General features: G+C 45.5%; 1 protein-coding gene and 1 pseudogene across 1 annotated transcript; one reads left to right on the forward strand and one right to left on the reverse strand.

Annotated features, from left to right (window-relative positions):
- Nucleotides 1–4,374: 4,374 nt before the first annotated feature.
- Nucleotides 4,375–5,745, forward strand: LOC112399871 (zinc finger protein 789 pseudogene; annotated as a pseudogene).
- Nucleotides 5,746–8,592: 2,847 nt separating this feature from the next.
- On the reverse strand, nt 8,593–16,034 carry ZNF394 (zinc finger protein 394). Its single transcript, XM_024745329.1, has 3 exons — nt 15,517–16,034; nt 14,613–14,739; nt 8,593–9,989 (listed from the first exon to the last, which is right to left on the reverse strand). The coding sequence occupies exons 1-3, from the start codon at nt 15,925–15,927 to the stop codon at nt 8,593–8,595; spliced, it is 1,935 nt and encodes a 644-aa protein (XP_024601097.1). The 5' UTR covers nt 15,928–16,034.
- Nucleotides 16,035–17,176: the final 1,142 nt, after the last annotated feature.

A 17,176-nucleotide genomic window follows, 5' to 3' on the forward strand; every position in this document is an offset into this window, starting at 1 on the left:
CTCTGCAACGGGAGAGGCCACAGCAGTGAGAGGCCCGCGTACCGCAAAAAAAAAAAAAGGACAAGGGACTTCCCTGGTGGTCTAGTGGTTAAGACTTCGCCTTCCAATGCAGGGGGTGTGGGTTCGATCCCTGGTCGGAGAGCTAAGATCCCACATGCCTTGTGGCCAAAATACCAAAACGTAAAACAGAAGCAGTATTGTAACAAATTCAATAAAGACTTTAAAAATGGTCCACATCAATGCAGTGGTTAAGAATCCGCCTGCCAATGCAGAACGTGGGTTCAATCCCTGGTCTGGGAAGATCCCACATGCCTTGGAGCAACCAACCCCGTGTGCCACAACTACTGAGTCCGCGTGCCACAAGTACTGAAGCCCATGCGCCTAGAGCAGAGCCCATGCTCTGCAAAAAGAGAAGCCACCGCAGTGAGAAGCCTGTGCACCGCAACAAAGAGTAGCCCCCGCTCACTGCAACTAGAGAAAGCCCGTGTGCAGCAGCAAAGACCCAGTGCAGCCAAAAATAAATAAATAAATAAATTTATAAAAATAAATAAACAAATAAATAGAAATGGTCCACGTCAAAAAAAAATCTTAAAAAGAAGGACTAGAGATGATGATTTAAAAAATCAAAAGTAGTTGTCTCTATGTGATATAAGTGATTTTTCTGTCCAATACTTTTTCAAAGCTGCCCAATCTCCACCTGTGTTTTCATCCCTCTCTCCACTTCCTCAGTTATTTTAATGTTAACATTTATTCTAATCCTGTCTGCTTATCCTCTTCCCTGGTTAGTCTGTTCAGTTGTCCATTTTCTCAGGTGGAGCATCCTCATGTCTGACCTTTTATTGTGCCTCATATTCATCATTCTCCCATCTCTATTATTCACTGAAACTTTGTCATCTGCCATTGCCATGAGGCTTTCTCTAAGAACATTCAAATAAACATTTTTAATAGGCATCATTTTAATTTTCTTTAACTTCTTGCCACCTCAGCAGTTTTCTTTCTCTCGGCATGGAGAGCACAAACATTTGTACCTTTTATTTATTTCAGATTCTGAATCTATCCCTGAAATGAAAGTGTCCCTTTCAAAGCAGGAAGTTTGTGAAGAAGTATCATCTGAAAGGGAGCTGATAATAGGAAGACTTACAAAGGATGATTCCTGGAACTTCAGATTGGTGAAAGCCTGGGAATGTGGAGGCACATTACAAAGACAGCAGGGAAATTGACAAGTCATAATTAAACTCAAGAGAAACACTATGGAGGATTGTAATGAAATCAGGGAAGGTTCAAACACAATTAAACATCAGAAAGTTTACTCAGTGAAAAAGCCTTGGAAGTGCAGTGAGTGTGGCAAGTCCTTCAGTTACTACTCACCAGAGGATTTATCCTACACCAGAGGATTCATACAGGAGAGAAGCTCTATGTATGTTCTGAACGTGGAAAGACCTTCAGCTGGAGCTCGTCACTTATCCAGCATCAGAGAATCCACACTGGAGAGAAAGCCTATGAGTGTCATGAATGTGGAAAAGCTTTCAGTCATCATTCAGCCCTTATTCAACATCATATCATTCATACCAGAGAAAAGCCCCGTGAGTGCAATGAATGTGGGAAGGCATTCAACCAAAGGACGTACCTTATCCAACATCACAGAATAGATACCGGAGAGAAACCCTGTAAATGCAAGGAGTGTGGGAAAGCTTTCAATGACACCTCATCCCTTATTCAACATCAAAGGGTTCATACTGGAGAAAAACCCTACGGATGTAAGAGTGTGGGAAAGCCTTTAGCGACAGGTCAGGCCTTACTCAACATCAGAGAACTCACACGGGAAAAGCCGTATGAATGTAGCGAATGTGGGAAGGGCTTCAGTTACTGTTCAGCTCTTATTCAACATCAAGGAACCCACACTGGGGAGAAACCTTACAAATGTAATGAATGTGGGAAAGCCTTTCGTGACCACTCAGCTCGTGTAGGACATCAGAGAACTCATACTGGAGAGAAACCATGTAAATGTGATGATTGTGACAAAGCCTTCAGCCAGAGTTCTCCTCTTGTTCAACACCAGACAATTCATGCAGGAGAAAAACCCTACAAATGTAAGAAAACCTTCAGTGTGCATTCAGCCTTTCATCAACATAAAGAAATTCATGATGAATAGAATGCAGCAAATTCGTGAAATAATTATGTATTCTCTCCTGATTGTATAGAACTGCTCTAAATATTACAGGGCATATTACAAAAACATATGAGGCTATGTCACACAAAAATTGACCATCTTCCTTGAAATGTTATTAGGTATGGAGGAGGACAAGAGGTACATGTAAATATCTCAGTTACAAAACCAAATGGCTGAAGCAGTGAAGAGAATTTCTAGGGGAGCACAGAAGGAGAAACTCTAGTTTGGTCAGGGAAACAGTAAGGAACTGAGCATCTAATATCAGTAGAAAAAGTAATGAGAGGAGCAGACTGAACATTGTTTGAGGCTGATGGTTCTATAAATAGTAGTTTTCAGCCTGAAGCCAAAGTGGGGGGGATCAGGATCCCAAAGAGGAAAATTACCAGGAAATAAATAAGAGAGGAAATAAAAAGAGGAATAAAAAGAAATGAGGGGGGGGGAAAGAGAGGAAAAAAATCTAAGCCCAGAAAATCTTCCTTTTCTGTGTCCCTACAGTCTATCTGTTCATTTGCACATTTGCAAACACTGAAACCAATATTTATTTACCTTGGATGCCCATTGAAATCACCCAAGAAGCTTTAAAAACAATACTGGGTTCTAGGGAATTCCCTGGCAGTCCAGGGGTTAGGACTCAGCACTTTCACTGCCATGGGCCCAGGTTCAATCCCTAGTAAGGAAACTACGATCTTGCAAGCCATGCAGTGTGGCCAAAAAAAAAAATACTGGGTCCCAGCACCAGAGTTTCTGATTAAATTGGAGTGGGGTGTAGCCTGAGCATTAGGAATTTTAAAACTTCTTGGGGGACTTCGCTGGTGGTCCAGTGGTAAAGAATCCACCTTCCAATGCAGGGGATGTGGGTTCGGTCCCTGGTTGGGGAACTAAGATCCCACATGCTGTGGGGCAACCGGGCCTACGCAGCACAATTACTGATCTTGCATGCCTCAATGAGAGAGCTTGCATGCCACAAACTACAGAGCCCACATGCCCTGGAGCCTGTGAGCCACAAGTAGAGAGAGAAAACCTGCATGCCACAGCTAGAGAGAAGCCCGCGCGCCACAACGAAGATCCTGCGTGCTGCAACTAAGACCCGATGCAGCCAAAAATAAAATCAACAAATAAATAATAAATAAATCTTTTAAAAAAACACAAAATTTCTAGGGTAGGATGGACCTGGAGATGATCATACAAAGTGAAGTAAGTCAGAGAGAGAAAGACATATCATATTATATTTATATGTGGAATCTAAAAAGAAATGATACAAATAATATTATTTACAAAACAGAAACAGACTCACAGACATAGGAAACAAACTTTTGGTTACTAAAGAGGAAAGGTTGGGGTGGGGAGGGATAAACTAGGATTTTTTTTCTTTTTAAATTTTATTTATTTTTGGCTGCATTGGGTCTTCAGTGCTGCACACGGGCTTTCTCTAGTTGTGGCGAGCAGGGGCTACTGTTCGTTGTGGAGTGCGGGCTTCTCATTGTGGTGGCTTCTCTTGTTGCCAAGCGCGGGCTTCAGTAGTTGTGGCACGTGGGCTCAGTAGTAGTGTCTCGCGGGCTCTAGAGGGCAGCCTCAGTAGTTGTGGTGCATGGGCTTAGTTGCTCCGCAGTGTGTGGGATCGTCGCGGACCAGGGCTGGAACCCGTGTCTCCTGCATTGGCAGGCGGATTCTTTACCACTGCGCCACCAGGGAAGCTCCCATTCACATTGTAGTGCAGCCACCACCATGGTCCATCTCCAGAACTTTTTTCATCTTCAAACTGAATCTCTGCACCTATTAAACACCAGCTCTCCATTTTCCCCTCCACTCAGCCCCTGGAAAGCACCCTTCCACTTTCTGTCTCTATGAATTTGACTACTCCAGCTACCTCATATAAGTGGAATCATGCAATATTTGTCCTTTTATGTCTGGCCTATTTCATTTAGCATAACGTCCTCAAGGTGCATCCATGTTGAAGCAGGTGTCAGAATTTCCTTCCTATTTAACACTGAATAATACTCTATTGTCTGTAGACCACCATTTGTTTATTCATTCATCTGTCCAGGATGCTTGGGCTGCCTCCATCATTTGACTCTTGTGATTAATGCTGTGAGGAACAGGGAGATACAAATGTCTGTTTGAGTTGCTGCTTCAGTGATTGGGGTATTTAGGTGAGGTTCATTGGCCCTGTTGGAATTAATTCCCTGTCCAGGGCTGCCTGGTGAGAGAGCTTCAAATCGGAGCTGGCCTTACGTGTGCTCTTTTCCTCTCCTTCAGCTCAGCCTGATGGCCGGGAGGTTGCACCACCTCAGAGGCCAGGCCATGGAAGCCGTGTTCCTGCCAGCCCTGTGGAAGGTGAGCAGGGTTCCTCCTCCCCTACCTTGGTATAGTCGCACCACCGGGTGATGGCGTTCACGTGGCTTTCAAGCTCTGTTCAGGTCGAGCCATCTTTATCAGCTGGGGTTTTTCCCTTCTTGGAAGGTAGGATGTAAAGAGCTTGAACTTAGGGGCCAGACGGGTTCAAATCCAGGCTGTTTTAGATGTGTTACCTGATCTCTCACGGTTTCCTTATCAGCCCTTCCGCAGGAACACCCCCTGAACCACGGCGAGTGTGGGGGGCAGACGCCAGGCCTCTCGGCCCCCGGGAGCTGGATACACAGTTGCAGATGGAAACTTCTGCCGTGGGCACGGTGCTCAGCGGTCTGTGTTTGGCCCGTGGAGACACTCTCCACCGTTCCCCACTTTGTCTGCGCCCTGGGAGGCTGGCCTTTATATTCTCCATCCACGGGCTCCCTTGCTCTTGCTTCGCGTTGGCTTCTGGCAGAGGGATGGGGTGGGGACCAGACGCCTGGAGGGGATCGCTGTTGGGGGTTTATCCCTCAGTCCCTCCCTGCTGGGCTGCCCCCCGCTCCGGTCTTGCTTCTCCAACAACTTTCTGGATCCCAGTGTCCCCTCCCGTCCTCCCCCTTCACGCCTAGTGGGTAGCGGTGCCCACGACAGCCAGCCCCGCGAGCTCCAGCCTGCCTGGTTTTTTCCCATTAGCCTGTCCGTCCCCGTGTCCCATTAGCCTGTCCATCCCTGTGTCCCATTAGCCTGTCCGTCCCTGTATGAATGGCCCACACACTGCCCCATCCTCTGGGACCTCACGGGAATGAGCCATCTCTTTCCTGAGAGATCCGGGCAGAATAAATACAGGATGTGCAAGGTAGGGTTGTACAGAGCAGGGTCGGCAAACTCACCTGGAGCCGGGAGTAGTTCTATTGGGTCACAGCCACACCCGTTTGCTCTCGTGTTGTCTGTGCTGTGTCTGTGCTACCAGAGCAGAGCTGAGTGACTGCAGCAGAGACCAAACGGCCAGAGAAGCCTCAAATATTGACCATCTGTAATAATAATACTGTAGCTCACAAAGTTATTGTAAGAATTGCAGCTGCAGTCAGTCGCTGTGTTTCCAGGGGTTGCTGTCCTTTGAGGACGTGGCTCTGTACTTCACCAGGGAAGAGTGGGACACACTGGACTGGGCTCAGAAGGACCTCTACAGAGACGTGATGCTGGACAACTACAGAAACGTGCTCTCCTTGGGTAACGAGTCGGCTTGAAGGTGAGAGGAATGGGATTAGGGAGGGCACATGAGTGTCCCTTACAGTAGGGGTCCCCAACCCCTGGGCTGAGGACCAGTACCGGAACTGGGCCACACAGCAGGAGGTGAGTGGCAGGCGAGCGAGTGAAGCTTCATATGTCGCTCCCCGTCGCGTGCCTTTCTGCCTGAACCATCACCCCCCCCACCAACCCCCATCCATGGAAAAATTGTCTTCCACGAAACTGGTCCCTGGTGCTGGAAAGGTTGGGGACCACTGCCTTACAGTATACATTGTTGTTGTTTTTTAAATTAATGTACTTATATTTTATTTTTGGCTGCGTTGGGTCTTCGTTGCTGTGCGCGGGCTTTCTCAAGTTGCGGCGAGCGGGGGCTACTCTTCATTGCGCTCCGCGGGCTTCTCATTGCAGTGGCTTCTCTTGTTGCGGAGCACGGGCTCTAAGTGTGGAGGCTTCAGTAGTTGTGGTGTGTGGGCTCAGTAGTTGTGGCTCACGGGCTGTAGAGCGCGGGCTCAGTAGTTGTGTTGCACGGGCTTAGTTGCTCTGTGGCTTCTCTGGGATCTTCCCAGACCAGGGCTCGAACCTGTGTCCCCTGCATGGGCAGGTGGATTCTTAACCATTGTGTCACCAGGGAAGTCCTATATTGTTTTATTTCCTTAAAAATGATATGAAGGGAATTCCCTGGTGGTCCAGTGGTTAGGACTCCACACTTTCACTACAGGGGGCCCAGGTTTGATTTCTGGTCAGGGAACTAAGATCCCACAAGCCGTGTGGCACAGCCAAAAAAAAAAAAAATGGTATGAAACAAATATGACATATTAAGAATTGATTAATCGGTGTGGTGCATATGTGAATGTTCTTTAAAATTGTTCTCTCTAGTCTACACTCACGTGTACGTTAGCAATATTTCACAATAAACTTTTCATGTTTTTTGTGAGATATCACAGTTCAAAAGTATATGAATATATATGACAGTAAACAGTAACACCCATGCCTCCTCATCCTAGTTAAGGAATAAATCACCTTCAGAATCACAAAAGTCCCTTATATTCTCTCCAGTCTCATCTCCCTTCCTCTTCAACAAAGGTTAATCATTCTCTTGCATTATGTAGATATACCACTTATCTCTGTCTGGACAATATATTACCTAGTTTTGCTTTTTCTGGAACTTAGTGTACATGGAATCATACTCTTGTTCTTTCACTACATGTGTGTTGAGAATCACGCATCTCTGTATAGCTGTGGTTCAGTCATATTCACTGACACTGAGTATCCCACTGCAGGAATATAGCACAATTTATGAAATTCTTTGGCTGATCAGTTTTCAGGATGTTTCCAGTTTGGGGCTTTTACAAAAGAGCATGTCAAACGCCTCTTGGTTCCCTGTGAAAAGACCTAGAAATAAGTTATCTACATGTTCAACTTTAAGAAGTAGCACCAAATTGTTTTCCCTAGTAAATGTAACAACTTACACACCAACAGCTGAGGAGAGCTCCCACCACTCTACATCTCTGTTAGTACTTGGTACTGACAGATTTTGAAAGGTTTGATCATCTGTAAGGTGTGAAATAGTATCTAATTGTGGCTTAATTTGCATTTTTCTTATTACTAATGTAATTGAGTATGTTTTCATCTCCATGGGCTGTAATTCCTATTTTGTCTTTTCCTAATATAGTGTAGTTAAATTTATCAATCTTTTATAGATAGTGCTTTTTGAGTCTCGCTGAAGATTGCTACCAGTTTATCAAACATGTTTCTTTTCTTTCTGGGTACACTCATAATAGAATGTAATCTGGCACTTGCTTTGGGGGAAAGGTGTATTGAAAGCCATAAAATAACTAAAACACTGATCAAGGAATTCTACTTCTCTGAACGTAGCGTTAGATTCTAAAGAACAATCCAAATCCTAAAATTACACTGACATTCACTACAGCATTTTTTGCAACAATGAAAAATGAGACAGACCTGAAAACTTCCAACAAAAGGAATTGTTACATCCACTTGATGGAAAATGACCAGCTATTAGGCATAACGTTTAGGAAAACCATGTAAAATCCTTAAGACATAATACTAAAGAAGATATAAAATATAAACACTGTGATTTTTGTTATATAGAAAAATGTGCATAGAAAAAGAATCAGAAGGAAATACACCAAAAGACCGGTATCAAATGGATTGTGGTGTTGGGATTTTGGGTAATTTTTCCCCTACTGTTTTCCCAGATATCCAATAATGTACTTGTATTCCCTTAATTTAAAAAAAAAGTTCCAAAAATTTGGATGCAATGCATATTATCAGTGGGTGGCACTAGAAAGATAATCAGATAGATTTAGGCTCTAATCCAAGTTCTTAGCTGTGTTTAATGCAACAAGGAAAGAATGGGAAAGAAAGAGGGACTCTGCAAAATTAATTTTTAAAAAAGTCAAATATATAGAGTGCCTCTTGTAGGCACTGAACTGTACAAGGTGTTCTGGAGTATAAAATATCTACCATCTAAGTAGAAAGACAATTGTAAGTGACTGCAATACATTCTCTGGGAAGCAACACGGGGGGACAAGATTTGGTCCAAAAGCAGAGGTTCCAGAAGAGTGACAAGGACAGAACTCTCACGGTTCCGCCCTCGCTCTGCTGGAAAGTGTGTTCCGGTGGGGCTCCTGACTCACGCAGTCCTGCTTCAAGGCAATACGCTACCAAAGGGCGTCCCTAGACTCTAGCTGGACTCAATCTTTCTTGGGTGTAATGCCCAGGGCAGTATGACCCACGATTACTAAAATACTCCAAAAGCCAAAGAATGTAGTTTCTGGAAAGAAAGAGAGAGAGAGAAACAAAACAGCTCATGCAGAAGCATGTCAAAATGATGGGGCTTTATTTCTATGGATTCTTTGGTGTCGGATGAGGTGTGAACTCTGTCTAAAGCTGTCCCCACATTCAAGACATCTGTAAGGCTTCTCTCCAGTGTGAGTTCTCTGGTGTTTAACGAGGGTTGCGCTCTGACTGAAGCTTTTCCCACATTCTTGGCATTCGTAGGGTTTCTCCCCGGTGTGGATTCTCTGGTGTTTGGAGAGGTCGGAACACCGTTTAAAGCTCTTCGCACACTCTTCACACGTGTAGGGTCTCTCTCCCTGGTGTGTCCTCTGATGTCTAAAATGGTTGGAGATACGGCAGATTTCCCCACACTCGTGACACGTGTAGTGCTTCTGCCCCATGTGGACTCTCTGATGCCGGTTGAGGTGTGAGCTCTGTCTGAAGCTGTCCCCACATTTGGGGCACGTGTACGGCTTCTCACCTGTGTGTGTCCTCTGGTGTTTAACGAGGGTTGCACTCTGACTGAAGCTTTTTCCACATTCTTGGCATTCGTAGGGCTTCTCCCCAGTGTGGATTCTCTGGTGTTTGGAGAGGTCGGAACACCGTTTAAAGCTCTTCGCACACTCTTCACACGTGTAGGGTCTCTCTCCCTGGTGTGTCCTCTGATGTCTAAAATGGTTGGAGATACGGCAGATTTCCCCACACTCGTGACACATGTAGTGCTTCTCCCCCATGTGGACTCTCTGATGCCGACTGAGATTTGAGCTCTGTCTGAAGCGGTCCCCACACTTGGGGCAGGTGTAAGGCTTCTCTCCAGTGTGAGTCCTCTGGTGTTTAACAAGGGTAGCGCTCTGACTGAAGCTTTTCCCACAGACAGAACACCCGTAGGGCTTCTCCCCGGTGTGGGTTCTCTGGTGTTTAAAGAGGTCGGAACGCTGTTTGAAACTCTTCTCACAGGTGTCACATGTATAAGGTCTTTCTTCATGGAACCGCCTCTGCGCCTCAGGTAGGCTTGAATGATGGCAGTTTTCCCCACTGTCAAGAGATTCATGAGGTTTCACGGTATCTAACCTGTGTTTGCAATAGTTCCCACATTCATCACCGGTCATGGGTCTCTCTGCTGTCTGGATGTACTGAGCAGGAACAAAGTTTGAACTTCTGGCACTAGTCCCCAGTTCATTCTTTTTGGAGTCCCCCTCTTCTCTGGGAGCACTCTTGAGATCTGAGATGCTGGTGGCTCCCTGATCTTCAGGAGGCTTTTCAAGTTTCAGCAGTGAGGGGCCACCTGATGGCTTTTCTATCCTGTCCTCATGGGCAACACCACACTCGGAAGACAGGGGCCCCTTCTCCTGGGACTCTTGTAGCTGCCCTTGTGGCTCCACTTCTTCTAGAATTTCTTGCTTTAGAATCAACTCTTTGTTCTCAGTTCTGGTTTCCAAACCTGAAACATTAAGATACAGATTGCTGACATTTCATCCTTGCACAAGAGTGAGTGAGAAAGTGCTAGCAGAAAAACAACCCCCCCGCCAAAGCCCTTTTAATGTCCTCCATGAAACCACTCCTGAAGTTAAATTATTTTAACTAACCTGTCAGATGTGCTCACATTTACCTGTACAAACCCCGTTTCTTTCCTTTTATACTTGTGCCTCCGCTGGCCAACCCGTCTCTCCTGCCCCAGCCCCACTGCACTGTCGTGTGAGTCACTGTATTACACGAGGCACTGCTGGAGAAGGTGTCGACACAGATGGTACAACCCTTATCCCATGCACGCAGGATGCTTTACTAAGAGAGAGAAGCTACAGTAACAGACACACCAGGTGCCTCCAGTCTGAAGGCAGGCTCTGGGTAGGCAGTAAATCTAGGACTGATGGAAAGTCTGTGAAGGATTCCATCCCCCAGTCCAGAATTCTTGCAGTTTACTCTCCAGGAAGGCTGAACCAGATAAATTCGGGACTGGGGACATGAGGCACAGCTGAGAACAGGGGACAGGTACCACCTTCCCATGGGAAGAGTCAAGTGAAAATGGACACACTGACTGGTGGAACCTCCATGCACTGTCCTCTGTTCAGGCTCAAACTGTCAGCCCCGAGCCTGACATCCTCCCAGCAGAAAGGGCAGGGATTTCATAGGCTTTAGTCCCTACTGAATTCCCACCTAGAACTGCACCTGGCTTATCTGCACGCAATGAAATATCTGTTGACTGAATCACTCTGTGGGAAAACTTAGCAGCCTGGGCCAAAGACCCAGAGACACTGACATGTGGGAATTTCCAGGTAAAACAGCGCCTGATGCCTGACCCTGTCCTGAAGATCACAGTTCACAAGTCCTTCCCAATAGTTTCCAGTCAGAATGCTTGGGTTTAACTGCTAAACACAAACAGAAAGTGAAAGGTTACCAGCATTTCAGGAAAACCTCTGATAGAAATGCCAATGAAACATGCAATCCATGAAATGAGAGAAAACTGAATAACCTATAATTAATATTCTCAGATAAATAAGAGACAATACTGCACCCAGGAAACAAGGAAGCTATAAGAAAAGGGATATGGCTTCCCTGGTGGTGCAGTGCTTAAGAATTCGCCTGCCAATGCAGGGAACATGGGTTCGAGCCCTGGTCCGGGAAGATCCCACATGCCGCGGAGCAACTAAGCCCATGTGCCACAACTACTGAGCCTGCACTTTAGAGCCCGCGAGCTGCAACTACTAAGCCTGAGTGCCGCAACTACTGAAGCCTGCATGCCTGGAGCCTGCGCTCCACAATGAGAAGCTAGCACACTGCAATGAAGAGTAGCCCCTGCTCACCGCAACTATAGGAAGCCTGCGCCCAGCAACGAAGACCCAACGCAGCCAAAAATAAATAAATAAATAAATCTATTTTAAAAAATAAGAAAAGGGATATTTCGGGACTTCCCTGGTGGTCCAGTGGTTGGGACTTTGCCTTCCAATGCGGAGGGTGCAGGTTCGATCCCTGGTCAGGGAGCTGGGATCCCACATGCCTCACGGCCAAAGAGCCAAGACATAGAACAGGGGCGGTCTTGTGGCCATTTCAATAAAGACTTTAAAAAATGGGGTCCACATCAAAAAAATCTTAAAAGAAAGAAAAGAAAAGGGATGTTTAAAGAAAAAGAAAAAGCTCTTCAAAATATTAATGAGAGCAGAAATATTTCAACCTAAGAGTTGGAAAATAAAGCTAAGGAGATTTCCCAGAAAGGGAAAGAAAAGATAAGGAAATGGGAAGGAGGTAGGGCACACTACAGGATCAGCCCATGAGTTCCAACATCCAACTGGAAGAAATCCCAGAAAGAAAACAGGAAAAAATGAGATAAAAATAAATAGATAAAATAAAAGAATACTACAAAAAATTTCTCACAACTCAAAGACGCAGGCATCTATATTGTCAGGGCCCACCAACTACTCAGAACAGTGAATGAAAAAAGAAACCTCACACCCAGCCACACCCATTGTGAAATTTCCTACCAGCAGGAATAAAGAAAAGCTCCTAAAGTCTTCTGCACAGAACAGATCACACACCAAGGATAAAATATCACTGTGGCGTCAGATTTCTCAACTGCAACATGGCAAGCTAGTTACAAAATCCACCGTCTTCAAAATTCAAAGGTAGAGTCATTTCTAAAGTAGAATGCTACATCCAGCCACACCATGATCTGGATGTGAGAGAGGAATAAAGGCGTTTAGACATGCATTGAGTTCCCAAGTATATGTTCTCTGTAATATACTGGAGGTCGTTCTGTATCAAATGGAGGGGGTAAACCAAGGAAGAAAATCGTATGGGATTCGGGAAAGAGAAAAATGTGAGAGTGAAGGAACGTTCTAGGACAACAGCTGTGTAACTGACCTGGAGAAGCCCATCCAGCTTGGAGCAGAGGAAGCTTGAGGAGGAACTCTCCAAGGGGAGAATGAAACCGATGGCCCATCTGATGAATCTGAACTTACTGAGAGGGGTTTACATTTCTAACAGAGAGTTTGTGGGTGAACTGGTGCTCAGGAATTAGAAAAGGAGGCACGTGCAGAATGAGGCATTATTAATTCTGGGAAAAACTAAAAGCTGTAAAGGAAAAGACTTACAGTCATATATATTAGGTGGGTGAATATAGATAATATTTATATAGGCATAATACTGAAACATTCCCTTAACAAAAACAGACTGATTTAACTATGCTGAGAGAATTACGGACTGTAAATGTGAGCATGCTGGGGAGACAGGACCCTGTCTTCCTTAGCAGGCAGTCAAGAGATAATAACTGAAACTGAGAAACAAAAACCCAGCAGAATAAGCATCTTATTTAGAAATATGAAAATAAATATCACCGGAAGGGGTGAAAAGATTTAAAGTTGTTGTCTCTGCAAAGTTGGAATCAGGATTGAGAAGGGCCTATTTTCCTAAGAAGATTCGAAAAACACAAACCATAAAGTAAAAGATTGAAAAATTTGACTATATTAAAATTTCAAAATTTTATATAACAAAAATGCCATGGTTAGAAAGACAAGCCACCTCTATAACCAATAAAATAACAAAGGATTAGTATCAAAAACATAAAGAACAGCCACAAAACAGTGGAGGAAAGGAGAGGAGATAAGGATACACCATTCATTAATCCTAACAGTATTACTTACTGAGCACCCACTCTGTGCCAGGCACTATTCTCGGCACTTGGGATATAAATGAACAAAACACACAAAAATCCTTCCCCCTGTGGAGCTGACATTCCAGAAGGGGTGGTCAGACAGCAGATGAACATAAAGTCAAATATATAGAATGTCAAAGGGTAATAAATGCTATGGACCACGTCAGGCAAGGCAAGGGATCTGTGAGGTGGCTGATGGCAGGAATCATGTATTAACATGACGGTCAGGTCAGGCCTCGCCGAAAAGTGAGATGTGAGCACAGGCTTGAAACAAGCCAGGGAGTCTGTTTGGTGGAGATCCGTAGGGGAGAGCAGAAGGGAACAGGGCCACGTCCCATCAGGCACCACAGGCTTTTACTCTGCGTGAAATGAGGAGTATTCAGGTTATGAGCAGAGGTGTGATGCAAACCAACATTCTAAAAGGAACACTAGGGCTACTGGGTTAAGACATCGTGCTGTCAGCTGAACACCAAATGTTGCCAAGGGTGTGGAGAAAGAAGAATTCTCATATACAGCTGGTAGGAGTACAGATTGGCTCCCATCATTTCGGACAGCAAGATGGGCAAACATCCCTAAGTATATTCTCTTCAGAGACTCCTACATATGAACACGGGGAGAAAGAGACAGGAATGTTTGGTATAATACTGTGTGTAATGGTGAAAAACTAGAAGCCTTAACGTCCGTTGACAGGAGAATGGCTAAGTAAATATTGGAACAGTCATACAATGAAATATATAGATGTTAAAATGAATAAACTAGAGCTACACGTATCAACATGGATAAATCCCAAAAATGCAATGTTGAGAAAAAAGCCAAGGTGCAAAAGAACCATACAGTAATATAATTTATATACTATAAAAACATGTAAATATACTATATATGTTTACATGTTTACATATTTACGTGTTTACATACATTTATATAGAGAGAGTGTGTATATGTGGCTACACGTATAAGTAGAAAGAATATAAAACAAGCATGGAAATGGTAAGTCAGGATATTGGTTACCGCTGGAGAAGGATCAAGGGTAGAGCTTTCAGGGAGGGTACACAGAGCTTCACCTATAGCTATGGCTGTAATATATTATCTCTTCAGAAAAAAAAAATGAAGCCATGGCCAATATTAAAATTCGATAAACCTGGGTGGTTAATCCTCAGGTGCTCATTCTATGTTTTTATACTTTCTTTTTTCTTTTTTTTTTGTTTTTATACTTTCTTATGTATTTTTATTAAAAAATGAACCAAAATAAAAAGCTGACTCTATCACCTAACAATACAGAACAGAGACGTCTTGCTTGGGTCACAAAAGGGACTCGAAGGCTCTCAACCTGTGTCTGAATGGCAGGCTGGCTGGGGGATTTACTGAAGCAAGCCCTCCACGAATCACACAGCTGGAAACAAGCAAAAGCAGGGCACTTACTTGGCGAGACTGCGTTCCCATAATCCTTCGGCGCACTCTCCCTGTAGAGGTCCCTCTGTGCTGGGCCCAGACGCTCCCACTCCTCCCAGGTTAGAGACACAGCCACATCCTGGACTGTCACCAACCCCTGAAACAACACAAGACCTCCGTCAGCACCTGCCGTCCCAGGATGGTGTCACCAACAGTGCCAGGATGAAGCCGGACTCCAGAGAGGAGTCTGCGAGCGCTGAGAAACCGAGTCACGACCAACGGAGTCTTTATCAGTGAGCCTTGTACTGATGCGGGAGTTGCAAAGTGACTAAAAACAGAAGCTGGCATTCTCCTGCAATCCTGAAAAGCCTTTCTATGAACTGTCTACACTAACTTGGGGGGAGAGCAAAATATTCATTTGGGTTATACTGCTGTGATTTATCAAAGCAGAATCCTGATGTGGATTGAAAATATACAGGTTAACCAGAGTCCCGAGTTGCAGTGCTGGCTTTCAGATGCTGTTTCCTCACCTGTGAAATGGATACAAAGATCTATCTTCAGAGGAAGGTACCTCACCAACAGCAGTAATGTGTTTTCCCCGAGCCTCTCCTTTCCTTGTAAAGGAAAACCACACTCCGGTGTGTCTCCTCTGCTCTCAGTACTCTGAATATTCACTACAACACTCCTTCACTTCTGACACCAGGTGTGTGCATTTCCACAGGTCAGGCAATTCTGTGGCACCAGCTGGGTGTCCTACGGTTTAACAACTCTGACCCTACCTACCTGGAGATGGTGTGACGTCCCATTAGGTTAAAGGGCTCATGTTTCATATACATCCTAAAGTTCACGCAAAATGTAATAAGGAAAGAACTTATGAAGACCACAGCAGCCCTCACACCTCCATTCCCACCACCAGAACACGTTCACTCCTCACCTGGCGTGAGGTCTCATCAAGCTCTCTCTGTAGAGCCCAAACCAAAGCGGCAGCCTCCTCCCCGCTCTCCGGGCAGTGCTTGCGCACCCAGGCCTGGAGCTCCTGGGGCAGGATGGTCAGGAACTGCTCCAGCACCAGCAGCTCCAGGATCTGCTCTTTCGAGTGCACCTCGGGCCTCAGCCACCGACGACAAAGTTCCCTGAGTCGGCTCAGCGCCTCTTCGGGTCCGGCCACCTCTTGATAACGGAACCGCCTAAAATGCCGTCGGGAAGTTTCGGGATCCGGACAGTCCCCTGGTGGGTCGGACTCCCCACCTCCGGGTGAATCTTCCTCCACTTTCACTATCCAAGGTCCGTCACTCAGGGGCAGAGCAGCGACCCTGCCTTGACTTGCGGTCCAGATCCAACTCATCCTTCTCCTGCAAGTGCGCACTTTCCCGGAGTTCTGCCTTCAGGTGAAATGACAGCAAACCCAGCAAAAAGCCACGGAGCTCATCGGATCTCCCCAAAGCAGCGGCTGCCCACCGTCCCCTCCCTAACAAGCCCCCACCTTGCCCAGCCCCCTCCTACCCGCAGCTACCCCTCCCAGAAGCTGCCAACTCCCGTGACAAAAACCAGCAGGAATAGCCCCAGCAGGAAGTGCGTCCCCGACTCCCTGCTGTGTCCACCCCTCCCGGGCATTTCCGGGGCCTCTCTAGGCTCCCCGGAGGAGTGAGGTGCATCTCGGTGGTTCGCTGTCCTCACCCCTCAGAGATACTCTGCACGAGTACATTTTAATGTGGCGTTTATAGTCCTTAAGGTTACCGAACTAAAGGATATTCTCCCTTTAAAAATGAAGGGGCTTCCCTTCCCTTTCCTTCCCTGGTGGCGCAGTGGTTGGGAATCTGCTTGCCAACGCAGGGGACACGAGTTCGAGGCTGGGTTCGGGAGGATCCTTACATGCTGCGGAGCAGCGAGAGGCCACCGCAATGAGAGGCTCGTGCACGGCAATGAAGACGTAGCCCCCGCTCACCGCAACTAAAAAGAAAGCCCACGCGCAGCAACGAGGACCCAACGCAGCCAAAAATTAAAAATGAATGTCATTCTTTAACACATTATCTGTGAATAAAGTTTTGTAAATTTTGTTTTAGGGAAAGTTAAAGTTCCAACTGTACAATAAGTGGTCATTCATCCACTGGGTATTCATTTAATGCAAGAAAGGTTTGTTGAGTATCTTCTACATGCCAGGCATCGTGCTTGACACTACAGACACAAAACTGGGAAGACATAGTCCCCGTCCTCCGTTGTTCAGTCTCCTAAGGGAGACAGACACTTAAACAAATCCTTGCAGGACAGTGTGGTAAATGCAGTACTTTGAGGTGTATGCAGTGTCCAAATGGAGAGATCAGATGCAAACATGTGACAAGTTTAACCAGAGGTGGAAATAATCAACCATGCCTAATGGAGAGGGTACAGTGAAAGACTTCACAGAAGAGATTAAGCTTCACAGAAGAGATAATGCTTAAAGAGTCCATGTGGACTGAGGACATATTTTAATTTAATTTAATTTTAAAAATTATTATTTTAAAATAAATTTATTTATTTTTGGCTGCGTTGGGTCTTCGTTGCTGCACGGGGGCTGTTGTTTGTTGTGGTGCGTGGGATTCTCGTTGCAGCGGCTT

This window comes from Neophocaena asiaeorientalis, unplaced genomic scaffold (assembly GCF_003031525.2).
Source record: "Neophocaena asiaeorientalis asiaeorientalis breed wild unplaced genomic scaffold, Neophocaena_asiaeorientalis_V1.1 scaffold461, whole genome shotgun sequence".
NCBI classification, from domain to species: Eukaryota; Metazoa; Chordata; class Mammalia; order Artiodactyla; family Phocoenidae; genus Neophocaena; species Neophocaena asiaeorientalis.

What these genes read in the sequence shown, in the direction of transcription:
- ZNF394 (XM_024745329.1), bottom strand. Translation starts at nt 15,927, where the DNA reads ATGAGTTGGATCTGGACCGCAAGTCAAGGCAGGGTCGCTGCTCTGCCC. An exon ending in TTGATGAGACCTCACGCCAG is followed by an intron (nt 14,740 to 15,516) that starts GTGAGGAGTGAA and finishes GTGTTGTTTCAG; the next exon opens with GGGTTGGTGACAGTCCAGGA. An exon ending in TGGGAACGCAGTCTCGCCAA is followed by an intron (nt 9,990 to 14,612) that starts GTAAGTGCCCTG and finishes TTAATGTTTCAG; the next exon opens with GTTTGGAAACCAGAACTGAG.